Below are 13,258 nucleotides of genomic sequence, written 5' to 3' on the forward strand. Positions count from 1 at the left end.
CACGGTCGAAATTGCCCATCACAGCTCTCCAAACTCCAAACTATTGTGAATTCTCCCATAATGGCACGATCTCACAGTCTCACACACGCACAGATTCTCTGGTGTATTATGTGTTTTCCAGTCAAAGATTGCCCAAGAATGAATGAATGCGATGATTGCGACAGACAGACGATGCTCTGTAACATCACGGCCCTTGAAGGCAAACAAACACGGCTGCTGGTGCAGCTGTGAAATGGAGCTGATGGAGTGTGACAGTCAGGAACACTGCCTGCTGGGCCCACAGTGATTCAGTCAGCAGAGCTTGGTAAATTCACAGAGATGGGTCATTGGAAAGATGATGTTATGAGTATGTGTGTGTGTGTGTGTGTGTGTGTGTGTGTGTGTGTGTGTGTGTGTGTGTGTGTGTGTGTGTGTGTGTGTGTGTGTGTGTGTGTGTGTGTGTGTGTGTGTGTGTGTGTGTGTGTGTGTGTGTGTGTGTGGATAACATCGCGTCGTTCCTGTTCACTACAGCAGACGTGCCTACAAACAACTAAAGGCTCAGATTTCTCAGGCACTGCATTACATAGTGTTTGCCAAAGTTGTTGCTCGGTGGGAATCTTTACATGTTTTATTTACATGTAAACCAGTTCAGTGAGTATCTGCTGCCTTCACAGACAGTCAATAAAACCCCACACCTGCTATTATAGCACATATTTCTGATTAAGCATCTATCATTCAAGCTCAGGGTAGACGTTTATCCGTCTAATTTTGAGTCTGTATTTATGGATTTACAGTGTATTGGCACAGACATAGTAATAATAATAATGTTTATTTCTAAGGCGTGAATTAATTAAGTTAAAAACTCTGTGAAGTGACAGATTAAAAGTTTGCTCTGTAATGATACATGTGTAGACTATTTTCTCAACATACCCCATTAATTTACTCATTATCACTTAGTGAAATGTCAGAGAATGAAAAAATGCTGATCACGGTCCAGTGTGGTATAATAAGGTTTACTTATTATATTTACTTTACAGCTTAAAGGGACAACGAGGAGTTTCTATTCGGTTATAAAAAAGTCTCACGTTAATGTGGATGAATCTCCGCTACCCACACTTGTTAATGGGCCCATTTTCGATAAATATATCGCTCTGTCTCTATCGTTATTTTGTTATTATTAGTGGTGGCGGAAGTGCTGGTCGAGCCGACCAGCGTTTCCTTCGTTGCGAATCATGAGAATAACGCAGCCGCATCGCCGTTTATGGTCGGAACTACGGTGGTATGTGAACCTCTTTGAACCTCTGACTTTAATTATTGATGAATGAAAACACGAGTCCGTCTTGCGCCCGGTCAAAGAAATGTACGGTGCGCGCGGAGGCTCATAAATGTAGTGTGAAAACGCTTCGCTTTTCCAAAACTCCTCGTTGTCCCTTTAAAATACAAAGACATTCAGCCTACCTACGATAACATAAAATGGGAGATGAAAAAAAGCAGTAAATCCTTGTTCAAACCAGAGATGTCACGAGACCAGAAATATGAAATGCCAGTGAAATTCCACGATTCTTGATACCAAATTTGATACTGAAGCTTAAAAACAACAGAGGCTGTTGTAGGCTACATAACAGACATACAACAGCAGTTTTTAAACTGATTAGACCCAGTTAAGAGTCGGACAGTCTGAACGCCGATGCCGGGCAGCCAGACTTGTTTCTTCACAGAGCCTCCGAAGCTTTGTCTGCCTCCTCTCTGACCCTGGAACAAGCTACACACAGACTTCATATCAACAGCTCCTCCAATCCAAACAATGACATACTGTAGAACATTTATCCCAAACACCTGATAAGACCCGTAGCAACGTTTCCTGAATTAGTGCAACTGTTCACAAAAATCCCAGCTGAGAAATTATAATACAAAATAATGACTGAAAAAAGAACGTATTATAATGTGATGATTGGTTAGGTTTACAGAGGTTTTGCCATAATGGTTACAGCAATAACCTCAGGGATAAGGTTACAGAACAGTCAGCGTCAGGAGCAAAAGTAAAACAATATTCGAAGGAGAAACCAAACAGCGTCCTCCAGTGTTAAAAGTTCGGGTGAGGGTCAATGATGTCAACTGATCATAAAACCTAAGTATAGGTTATGAAATCAGGCTTTTACTGGTTCCTTTCTGGCAGGTAAACACACACACACACACACACACACACACACACACACAGAGGTTCAGACTTCACAGAGCTTCTCAGCCTCAGAAGATATTTCCAGAAACAAGATAGTTCGATAGAAAACCGACTTTGGCACGTAAAATCAGAGGAGGGTGATAGAAAAACTGTGAGAGAGTGAGTGACAAGAGGCTTAAAGAAGTTTGAACTTCCAAAAAAATCTTGGTCTCGGTCTAGATCTGTAAGGTTTGTACCCTGGATGATAATATGCAAATGGACAATCAAAGCATGTTGTCTTTCTAAAGTATGAAATGAGGGGTATAAAACATGATTCAGTTCACGAGCAAACTAAAGGCAGAGCATCTTGGCAACAGGTTTAAATAGTAATTTTAATAATTAGTAATAATTATGAAAATGATTAGTAATCAGAGTCTAACTGACAGTGGTGGCGATGAGGACATTGTGACAGACAGAACAGCTGTGTGGAAATCTAATGAGACAGAGAATGAAAAGCAGGAGAGAGAAAGAGAGAAGAGAGAGAGACTTGTATCTCATTTGTATTCATTGGTTTGTGTCGGATGGTCTGTCCTCTCTCTCTCTCTCCCCCCAGACTTTCCTCTGGTATGAATTCCATCAGCCTTTTCACAAGTGGCTCTGTGAAACATGCCAAAGCCCAAAGAGGAAAAGAGGAGCAGATTCATCTGTGGATTTACAGCAGGGGAGACGTACGAGCTGAAACAGAGAGCGTACACACACACCGACTGGAGCACATGTTGGACAGATGTCTCACACTTCAACCCTGCTGCTCTGTATTTACGGTGCTGTTATTCTAAAGTGGATTTAAATATCACTTTAAAGGTTTTGAGTTACACTTAACACCAGCTACACAGCAACAGAGAAACACATTAATCACATTTATCTCTGAGGCTTCTCTCCTTTAGTCTGTTCACTGTACCTCATTTTTGCTTTGAACTGAAACATCTGCCCAACGACCGACTGCAACTGTAGAGATTTATATCATCATACACACAGTGTGACGTAATCTCACCACATTCACTAGGAGTCTACCTCATGGTGGCGCTATATGAAAAGTCAGAACTGCACCAAAGTGAGCAAAAAAAAAAAAAAAAGTCATGGGAATCCATCAAATAATTGTTGAGACATTTCACAAAAAGCAAAAATCAAATCAGGGGAGCCGGGGGGGTGGGGGACGACTCCAAATTAAAATTCCAAGAAAAGTTGCGAGAGGATCACCAAAGCCATGAGAATTCATCCTCTGAAGACCTTGAACATCTGAACCAAATTTAAATGCTATTCATCACATTGTTGTTGTTGTTGAGACATTTCTCTCAGCAGCACTGGAGGAAAAGTCAGAGCATCATCACCACCGGTCGTCACGGAGATACATCATCATCATCATCATCATCATCATCATCATCATCATCATCATCACACAGGACACAAACGTCTACACAGCGTTACACGGCCGAGCTGTCAAATACTTCAGTCTGGACAAAAAAAAGAAGTGGTGGAGTGACACATGAAGATACTTTATTCAAAGCTACATCGGCAAAATATAAAATACTACATGCCTCGTATGAAATATTTACAAAAAAAAGGCGTTTCATGAAAATATTATCTTTTGGTAATTCTGTATTCCCATATTTACAGTGCAAGATTCAGCAAAAAAAAAAAAAACACTTGAAAGGAAGTAGCACTCACATTTAGATCAGTGTAATGACTACTCAGATTCAACAAGCCAAAACTGGCATTGAAAGAGATACAAGGAATTCAGTCGGGGAGTTTTTTTTTTGTCTTTTTTTCTTTTTATCTACAGTTCGATGGAAATCTTATCAGTGGCAGCTTCTTCGAAAACTGTTTCAGCAGTTTATCAAACATCTCAGAAACAGATTCACGATTTCACACCCTGAGATCTCAATCAGTTATACCGAATAAAAGCTCTTTCTGCGTAAGAAAAGACACAAGCGGCTCTGCACAGGCATGAAAAAGGAGCGGCCCCTCTCTGTCATGCATGCCAACAATCTCCAACAGGATATTTCCCCATTCAAGAACCTGCAGCAGGAGGGAGTCGCACACAGTGTAGCACAACAAAGAGGCTTTGAGCTAAAGATAAGCCATCAGCAGTCATATCTGTGGAGAGTATTATTGACCTAATGCGCTTGTGGATGACCACCCTCTCTTTGACCATATGAATCAGAAAACAAGGAACATTTGTTAGCAACAAACATGCTTTTTTCTATCTTTATTCTTTTAAATACTTAATGTTTTTCTATTAGGCTGATGGGATGAGACATAAAATACTGTACATTTCCCTGGTGTAACAGACAATAAAGAGTAAACACAAAGAATGAAAGAAACAAAACATGTGAAGGCAAAACACTGATCATTGTGGTAAAAAAAAAAAAGCCACGTCCAATAGTTGCATGTTTCTCCCCATTGAAGACTTTTTGGTGGGGGGGCATGTGACTCATTTCTCTCTTGCTTAATGTTTTACTGTTAAAAATGAAATTAAAGTTTTTAAAGTGTCCCCTAAGTGTTGTGACGCTGTTTCCTGGTGCTTAAATTTACCTCCCGTGGTCACAAATGGAGCTGGATTATTGTAGAGAGGTCAGAACATCCAAGTTGGCAGCTACGCATTGTTGAGCGTGTCCTTGCATACCGGGAGAGCGTCCTTTGTTGACCTGCAGCAGAGGAATCATGGGAAAGAGAGGCGACAATGTCAGAGACAGGGAGATATAGAGAGAAAGAGACAGGCCACTCCTCTGTAATCTCTGAAATCTGGTGACAGAGTTTATTCAGTACTGAAGCTGTTATTGTAGATTTAGTCAAATAAAAGTACAAAAAAAAAAAAAGGAAACATGAAAGTAAAGAGAAGTTCAGTGAGGCCACGCCCACTCAGTGCCACTGTAACATTTATACTGACTGTGCAGTTCTGTACAAAGCATCGAGAGGGGAATCGCTGTGGTCACGACACCGATAAACTTCAACAGAAGAAAAAAAACAAAAACACCAAACCACAACAAAATCTACACTTTCGCTTCAGGTCTTTGCACGCTGAGCTGAGACACACCCTGCTGCAACACACACACAGACACACACACACAGACAGACAGACATGTTCGACTGTTAAATGTTTTCAAAACGTTACACTAAACTTCAGAGTGTGTTATGTGAACCACTTGTAGTACCTCTTTTTTTATGAAATAACATGCAGATAAGTTATTAGTCCTATAAAAATGTTTTTCTGTGAAATGGAGGCAAATGTTGTTCCTGGAGATATTTTCTAAGTGGTTGCCTAATTCTTGAAGATACAGTACACTTGTGTTTTGTTGGGGTTGGGTGGGTGTTCTCTCTCTCTCGCTCTCTCTCTCTCTCTTTCCACAGCTTTAGTGGGCTTTAGTGTTTTTCAGCTCAGTGTTTTGGTTTTAGGGTCAGCTGCTATTTAACTGTTCCAGTGCGATTGATCCCTTGCACACTACCGACCCAGCACCAACTACAGCAGGTATAGGCAACATAAGCAAATGGTCCCATAGTGACCATAATGGTGCATTTAGTAGTTTAAGAGTCAGATATTTCCCTGAGGAGCAGCTTATGTATTGGTTGACAGAAAACACAACTCCATATGAATGAAAATTTGGCTGCTTTGTGTGTCTGCTGGCTGTGTAAATATACAGACGTTTACATGTGTAGCTATAGTGTAGCTCATTGTTCTGCTCCTCAGTGGCTAAGAAATATCAACGCTAATATTATGAGTGCAGATTTAATTTGTGCACTTAAAAAAAAAGAGGTGAATTTGAGTTGTTGTTTTGTTTTTTGCTGGTTTATACATATAATATTCACATTATAATATGATAATGTATCTATCATAATCCAATGTTCAGTTTGAGTTCAACTCATTTTTCTCAACACCTTGACCAAAAGCCATTCTTGTATTGAGAGTGGCTTTGCTGTGCTTCAGCTACATCCAGTGCAAAGTAGCGGCTATACTGTACGTTTTTAATTGTGCTTAATCAGCAGCTTCTAAAACACTGTACACGCTCTCTGGCTTTAATTTGATTCACTGCTTGGCCTAAGTTGCCGTGGATTTTCACAGGTCTTACAAACAGGGCACAGCTGCTGCTGCAGTAGCAGCATCACATTTTGCAACCACAGCAGCAGTAACATCACATTTACTTCTGTTTTGAGATCTCTTGAGTAACCCACTGTGTACAGAGTGCCTCCCCGCTGAATGAAAGTATAATCTAACCCTTGCACAGCTTTGGAAATGAAATCCTGAGAAAAAGCAGTGGGTGAAGGACGTTGGTCAACATTTGGTGGAGTGGACCTTGACCTCGCCTTCCCAGCCCTTCCAGTAAGGAGACTATCCCAGGGTTAAGTTGCGCCACACTTCCATGCATGCCTGTTGTAATCACTAACAGATGTCAGGGTGTTTGTGCTTTCAAACAATACCATGTGTAATGACAAAAGGGTCATAGTTCATCAGTCACAGATATCCCAGAAAACCAGCTGGTACATCATCACAACAAACGGCCTGGCAGAAAGAAACAAAGCATCTGGAACGAGTTGTTATTACCCAAGTCCACTGTGGAGCTGTGTCGTGTCAGCATCGTTGTGTAACAAGCCATATGTAATAGTTCGATCGTAATGTGGCAGCCGTAAATATTTACACTTTTAAGAGTGTTTTAGAGTGAGGTAGTTCATATGAAGTATGTTGTGTTTACACCTGCAGGAATGTTGCTCAAAATAAAAACAAATAAGAAGAAATTAACTGATTCAACATTGTCAAACAAAGCTTTAAGTAATGTGAATCATAAAATATTAATACAAAATATGCATTTTTTGCCTTTTTGCCTATCAAATGATCTCAACAATAATAAAAAATACAAATAGAGTCCTTGTTTTATGATTTTGTAGATAAAATCTAACAAAAAAGAAGAAGAAAAACCACAAAAGTAATTCAAGTATTCAAGTCAGGATGTTGTCATAACAAGTGTAAAATATACTCACCATAATTAAAATCATGGATCTTTAGAGTCCTCTGCATTTTCACCTAGAACAAGTAAAAACAACAGGAAACTATGTTAATGTAAATCCTCCAAATCGCCATTAATAATGCCACAAAAATGCTGCAAACTTCTTCTCACAAGCAATTCATCTTGAGAAATTTAGAAATATTCAGAATCTATAAAAACCACTGTGATTAACAGTCAAGAGACTTCAGTGCCTTTGCTTATTATGAGCGACAGTGACCTCTGCTGGATAAAGTCCTGTTACTGCAGGAAAAAAACAAACTTACTCCCACTTGTCCATTAGGTTCATTTGACTATGTAAAACCTACAGCAGGCTAATGCAACAGATCCTAATGTGAAGGTTATAGTGTTCAGTTGATACTGAAACTACTTTAGTGCTTGAACAAACCTAACATTATAAACACTAAATGTGTTTTTAAATTAGCTTTAGGTTAATATCTAATATAATTGTTGGTTTTTGTTGCTTACTGTCTTTTTTCATCCACTGGTCCAACTCCTCCATTTCTAATTCCAGCACAGAGGGTACGTCCTCCTCAAACATCGGCCTAAAGGACACAAAACATTTGACATTTAACAGATGACAACCAGGTAAGACAAACTGCACCAATCTGTTGCTTGTAGCAACAACAGTCAACAGGTTAACATTTTCAAACCCAACATTAGATCCAAGCAAAAACAGAAAAACATCTTTAATCTTTCATGCTGCCTTAATTATGTAGCCTATTATTTTTGTTTCTCTTTTGTCCTTAAGGCTAAAGCTGATTTTATTTTGATTCTTGGTGTGGTCTGAGTGTATAGCCATCAGCTAACTACACATTGCTAGCGCTGCATTAAAGTTATTTAGCCTAATTAAAAACCATAATAACCTTTTACTTGGAATTAGATAAACCTGCTATGAATTTCTGACAAAGATTACATCTGCTACTTGGTATACAGCCTATATATTTAAAAACAAACAATATTATAACTGTTCAAGGGTCTTGATTCTGTTTGGATGTGAGTACAACTAGGTAACAGCTGATTTAAGCTTGTTGTGTCGGGCCGTCTGGGCTACATGAGTAACACTGGAGCTAACCACCATCACTCATTCTTTATCAGGGTGAGTGTTTCGTTTCCTGTGTTTTGTCATTCTGGTCAGATGACTATTTAAATGCATTACAACATCCAGTGTTTGTTATTTTACTGTCAGACCAAACAAAACACCCTCACTGTTTTTTTTACCCTAATTCCTTTGTTTTTACAATGCATTAGCATTAGCGGCTGAGAAAAATACTTTATTCATCCCCTGGAGGGAAATTCAAATTGTCCAGCAGCTTACACAACCTAAAACGATATGATATAAATGCCAAGTAAATGTGTATAGCCTAAGAAATGGCATTGTGCATCTCGATGGCAGCAGGAACAGAGGATTTCCTGAATCTTTCTGTTCTGCAGGTCAGGGAGATGAGCCTGTTACTGCGGCTGCTCCTCTGACCTGTGAGAGTCCTGGGTTGCGGCCTTCAGCCTTCAGCTTACACCCCATCCTCCACTTAACCACAGCCTCCACCAGCTCCGCTCCCCCTCCCATCACACAGCTACATTTCTTGATGAGCTTGTCTAGTCTGTTCCTGTCCCTGACCCTGATGTTGTTGTTACCCCAGCAGACAATGGCAAAGAATGTAACACTTGCAAGCAAGTGTTGGCCCAGCTTCTGTTTAACTCTTGTTTATCTCATATTTTCTCCCCTATTGTTGAATTTACAGTGATTTATTCATCACTGTTGCTTTCACTACCACCTTATGTCTTCAATCTTAAGTCGTGTTTAGCTCGCCAGGTCGATGCAACCACACAAATAATGACAGTGGATGTAGTTCTGAAGACGGTTTGCTTACTGTACCAGAGGATCAAGATTGTTGAGGATGTTGTAAGTAACAGTTTGGGAAATACACTGTGTGTTACCACAAGTCTTAACTTGTGACACCTCCATCTTTAACGTAACGCTCAAAGTCACATGAAATGCAAAACATCCCTATGAACACGATTTGTTTTGTTGTAACAGGGAATTACACATTGATGGTAAATGTGTAGCTACTAAGAATTGGACATTATGTTTAAAATGCTGAAACTGAAATGAAACATTTCACATTCATAGCTTTGAAAAATGAATTAGATTAAATTCTCAGTACTTACATTGGCACTTTTTCAGTAGTATCATCCAAATATGGATCTTCTTTTCTGAGCTCTATGAGAGGAAAACACGTGTCTGTCATTGCTATTAAAATGGAAATCAGCAGTACAGGAACTGAATATGGCTCAAGTGCAACTGAAAGTAACTTGTTGCGTTTTTATTTTAGCATTTCATTCAATATAAAGAACAATTACACAAAAATATAATAACAATTGCTGTATATGACATTTTCTTTAGAGGATTTACCAAAAAATTGGATATTTTGACGATATTTTGGACCCTTTAAAAAGTTTACTCTTGTTATGGACAAACCTTGATCTCTTGCTTTGCTGTTCCATCTGCGGCTGATGAAGATGCCACAAACTATCATGCCAATGATGACGACCACCAGCACCACGACGGCGGGGATGATGATGAAACCCAAGGTTGGCTCTTCTGATGGGGGGGACCCAAAAAGCCCGCCGTCGTCTGTTACTGTTGAAATCTCGTCTAAAAAGCAGCACAGCAGCGATCAGTCACTCATCATCATCAGTGCAGCTCTGCCACAGTCAGAGGCTCGTGATGCAACACGTGAATACATTTTCACTGTCTTACTAAATGCACCCTCTTGAATTTATGCAAAATTTCTGCAGAATTTAAAAAAGGACACATATGAGTACCGTGCTGCTCTGATAAGTCACAGCTGGCCTCACATACCAGTATTGATGGTTGATCCTGACCCATCGTCTGTGAGCTCTTCAAGGGGAAACAACAATAAAGGAAATAATTAGATGATCTGATCAGTTTCAGCGACTGGATAATGTACTAGTTTTGTTTCCCCTCTCCACACAGTGCCAAGAAGTGACATCTAAATATATATGGTCCATAGGTAGTGTGTACAGTACAATAATATCTGCACATCCTGGCACATTAGAGGCCGATTTTGATATTCCCGGGTCTGAATTTACAATAAAATATGTACAGAGCTTCATATGTGCAAAGATAAATGTATTGTTTCTGTTACAACAGTGCTGCTTTTGAGGGACAGATAAAATCAAAAGTACGTGGGAAGGTGATCTGAAAAGTGATCTAGCGCGGCGGAAAGATAAATGTGAGCAACCTACTCATGTTCATAGCAAGAAACTCATCTTTGCAAAGTGTAGTTCAAAATATTACATCAGCTTCATGTCACTCCAGAGGGCACTGAATTTAATAATACGTCTCAGGTTGCAGTTTTCTGGATTCTGGAGTATGTTGTTTGTGGAGCTGCTGAACAGATTCACACTGTACAGAGATACAGTATGTTTCTGTGATGAGGCCTAAACCCTCATTGGTACAAATGGGGTGGACAAAAAAAAAGAACATCTGAACGTATAAAGTAACGCAGTTTAACTTTGCCACAAACCGCAGTTTCTAAAATGACTCAGCATCGCTTTAACACAGTTTCAACACGAACACAAATTGATAAGTTGATTAGCTAGGTGTGCCTAATAAATTCACAATTGCTCATAACCAGAACTACTAAAAAGAAATAAAAACTTGATTTATTTCTGAGCCTGGAAAAAAAAAAAGATTCTGTACAAAACTACATTTCTCTCTCCCTATTCTGCACATACGTTTACCTATGTATGATTTTGCTAATGCCATTTCAACAGTTTCTTCACTATTATTCACTTTTCATTTGTAAATATGATATATAAAATATATATGTAAACCTATTAATATTTTTAGAGCAATAAAAAGGTTATCACCTAAATTTGTTGCAACGCCCATCCCTAGATATTTACTAAACTATAAACGTTACATAAAACACAGGACGACACTCTATTTACAAGCAGCATTACAACACAGACGTCATCATCAACACCATTAATGATATAGAAATAGAAGTGTAATAATAAATATTGATGAAAAATAAGACAACTAATAACCATGTATTTGTGAAATAAACTCTTTCTGAGGGTTTGATGAATGGAAAAACTGTGGAGGACTTTTACCTGTTTCTCCTGTAGGAGTGGGGTCTGGTAATACAGTGCTATCAGGGGAAAGTGGAGGCTCTGCAAACACACATATGAGAGAGGATATGAAAGTAGCACATCACAAGGTCACACTGGCCATATTTACAATAATTGAATATACACCGCATGGCCAAAAGTGTGACAGCCTCCACCTCCACCCCTCTGTTAAATCTTTCCACTAGATATTGTTGTAAACACCCTGAAGGTTTAGATGCATAAAAGAAACACCCCCGTATAACAGGTTGAACCAGAGAAAGGAACAAGAACAAATCAATAAATCAATATGATTATTTTTTTTTTTTTAAACTGGAAGTGTAAGTCGCCCTTAGAGATTTAACAATAAACATGAAACATGAACAGCTCTAGATGTATCTGTCTTTATACCCTTGGCCACAGGGTGTATTAATATGAATAAAGCTATATTTCTAGGATATATATCATTATTGATGTCTCACCAGAGGGCTCGATATCGTCTGTGTCACCTGTACCATCCGCATCATCTGTCTCTGTGCCGTCGGCTTCTGGTACCTCGGCTTCTGGATTTTCATAGTCACTTTGGCATAAAACTGCAACACAACGTTTATTACAGTTACATTATTCACAGAACCACGTCGGCTTACAAAAACTGTTTTATCATTCATGCACAAAGTGAAATAGAAAGAAGGCAGGACGGTTTCAATCTGCAGAGGAGAAAGGTAATTGACATTTAGTTTAGTTAAGTTATAGCTCAAACAGGAAGAAGACTTCCGTTTACTTCATGATTTCAAATGGTTGCTATAGAGGCACCATAATCAAAACTGTTGCAACTCCGTCAATGCACTGACAAGACTGGAGGAGGTGGAGAATGCATCATGTTGAGCAATTTGTTCCCGGACAGAGCTTTGTCATGTTTCGCTTGCTTAAGAAAAAGACACCATAGCCTTTACATGACAGGGGAATGAAGTAAAGGTCAACTAATAATGAACTTCTGTTGTTGTTGTACACTGTAACACTTCAAAGCGTTTCAGTCGGGTTTAGTTCCTGAGCCACAAGCAAACGGGAACTTTGGCTCTTTCCCTCGCTGTTCCCCCTATTTGCTCTGTCCGCGTCTATACTCAATTCATTGTAAGAAAAGTAACAAGAGTTCAAAAGTATCAATGACAAACCCTGCACTTTCAGTCAAACACCTTAACGCACAAGTGAGTGAGGCTCAAAACAGAGAGAGAGAGCAGCAAGGACAGAAAGTGAAGATTCCTGTTGGGTCTTACATTAATTCAGGGAGTAGAGAGAGAGAGAGATAAATAAATAAATTTAAAAAACTACACGTCCCCCAGTCCTTGTCCTACCTGTCCCAGTCAGAAAGCTGAGCAGCAGCAGCAGCAGCAGCAGCAGAGGGGTCTTCACCCAGGGGCCTCTCATGTTACCGGGCCGAGAGGCAGACATAGTGCCATTGTGTGCCTGCTTCCTTCTGTACTGTCACAGCATCACACTTCCTGATTTGACTCAACATGTTAAGCAGAAGGCAGAGGGAGAGAAAGAAAGAGAGAGAGAGAGAGAAAAAAAAATCACACACCCTCAGACTCACACAGATAACTCACTCGGATGTGATGCAATCGACTGCTGTATGCTTGTAGCCACAAGTCTGACGGCTCCTCAGCTGCAGTACAATCACATTCCTGCCGGTTAGGTATGCAGCCCTACAGAGCGGGCGAAGAAGGGGGAAGCTGAACAAACTTTTAAGGAGTAGGAAAACAATTTGCGTGAGCTCTGAGAGTGCCAGCTGCTCTGCTATATCCCTTGAGAAAATTGTCAACGTGTCAAAGCGGCAGCTTAAAATAACTCCGAGGCTGTAAATTTGCTTGTTGTTACTCAGCTCGGGCTGGATCATAAGTCGGTCTTTGTGGTGAGATACTGGTCATGAATT

The 13,258-nt window shown here is 39.7% G+C and overlaps 1 protein-coding gene across 1 annotated transcript; it reads right to left on the bottom strand.

Moving 5' to 3' along the window:
• Positions 1-3,764: 3,764 nt before the first annotated feature.
• tmem154 (transmembrane protein 154) lies at positions 3,765-12,851 on the bottom strand. Its single transcript, XM_083990614.1, has 9 exons — positions 12,681-12,851; positions 11,811-11,921; positions 11,335-11,394; positions 10,055-10,093; positions 9,671-9,847; positions 9,361-9,412; positions 7,660-7,736; positions 7,169-7,211; positions 3,765-4,842 (listed from the first exon to the last, which is right to left on the bottom strand). The coding sequence occupies exons 1-8, from the start codon at positions 12,775-12,777 to the stop codon at positions 7,180-7,182; spliced, it is 645 nt and encodes a 214-aa protein (XP_083846740.1). The 5' UTR covers positions 12,778-12,851; the 3' UTR covers positions 3,765-4,842; positions 7,169-7,179.
• Positions 12,852-13,258: the final 407 nt, after the last annotated feature.

This window comes from Trachurus trachurus, assembly GCF_905171665.1.
Source record: "Trachurus trachurus genome assembly, chromosome: 1".
NCBI lineage: Eukaryota > Metazoa > Chordata > Actinopteri > Carangiformes > Carangidae > Trachurus > Trachurus trachurus.

Bases quoted from the DNA above. Each gene is read 5' to 3' on its own strand.
- tmem154 (XM_083990614.1), bottom strand. From the start codon at position 12,777: ATGTCTGCCTCTCGGCCCGGTAACATGAGAGGCCCCTGGGTGAAGACC. The intron at 11,922-12,680 runs GTAGGACAAGGA...GTTGTGTTGCAG, and splicing joins CAGCTTTCTGACTGGGACAG to TTTTATGCCAAAGTGACTAT. The intron at 9,848-10,054 runs GTATGTGAGGCC...GCTGCTTTTTAG, and splicing joins AGGATCAACCATCAATACTG to ACGAGATTTCAACAGTAACA.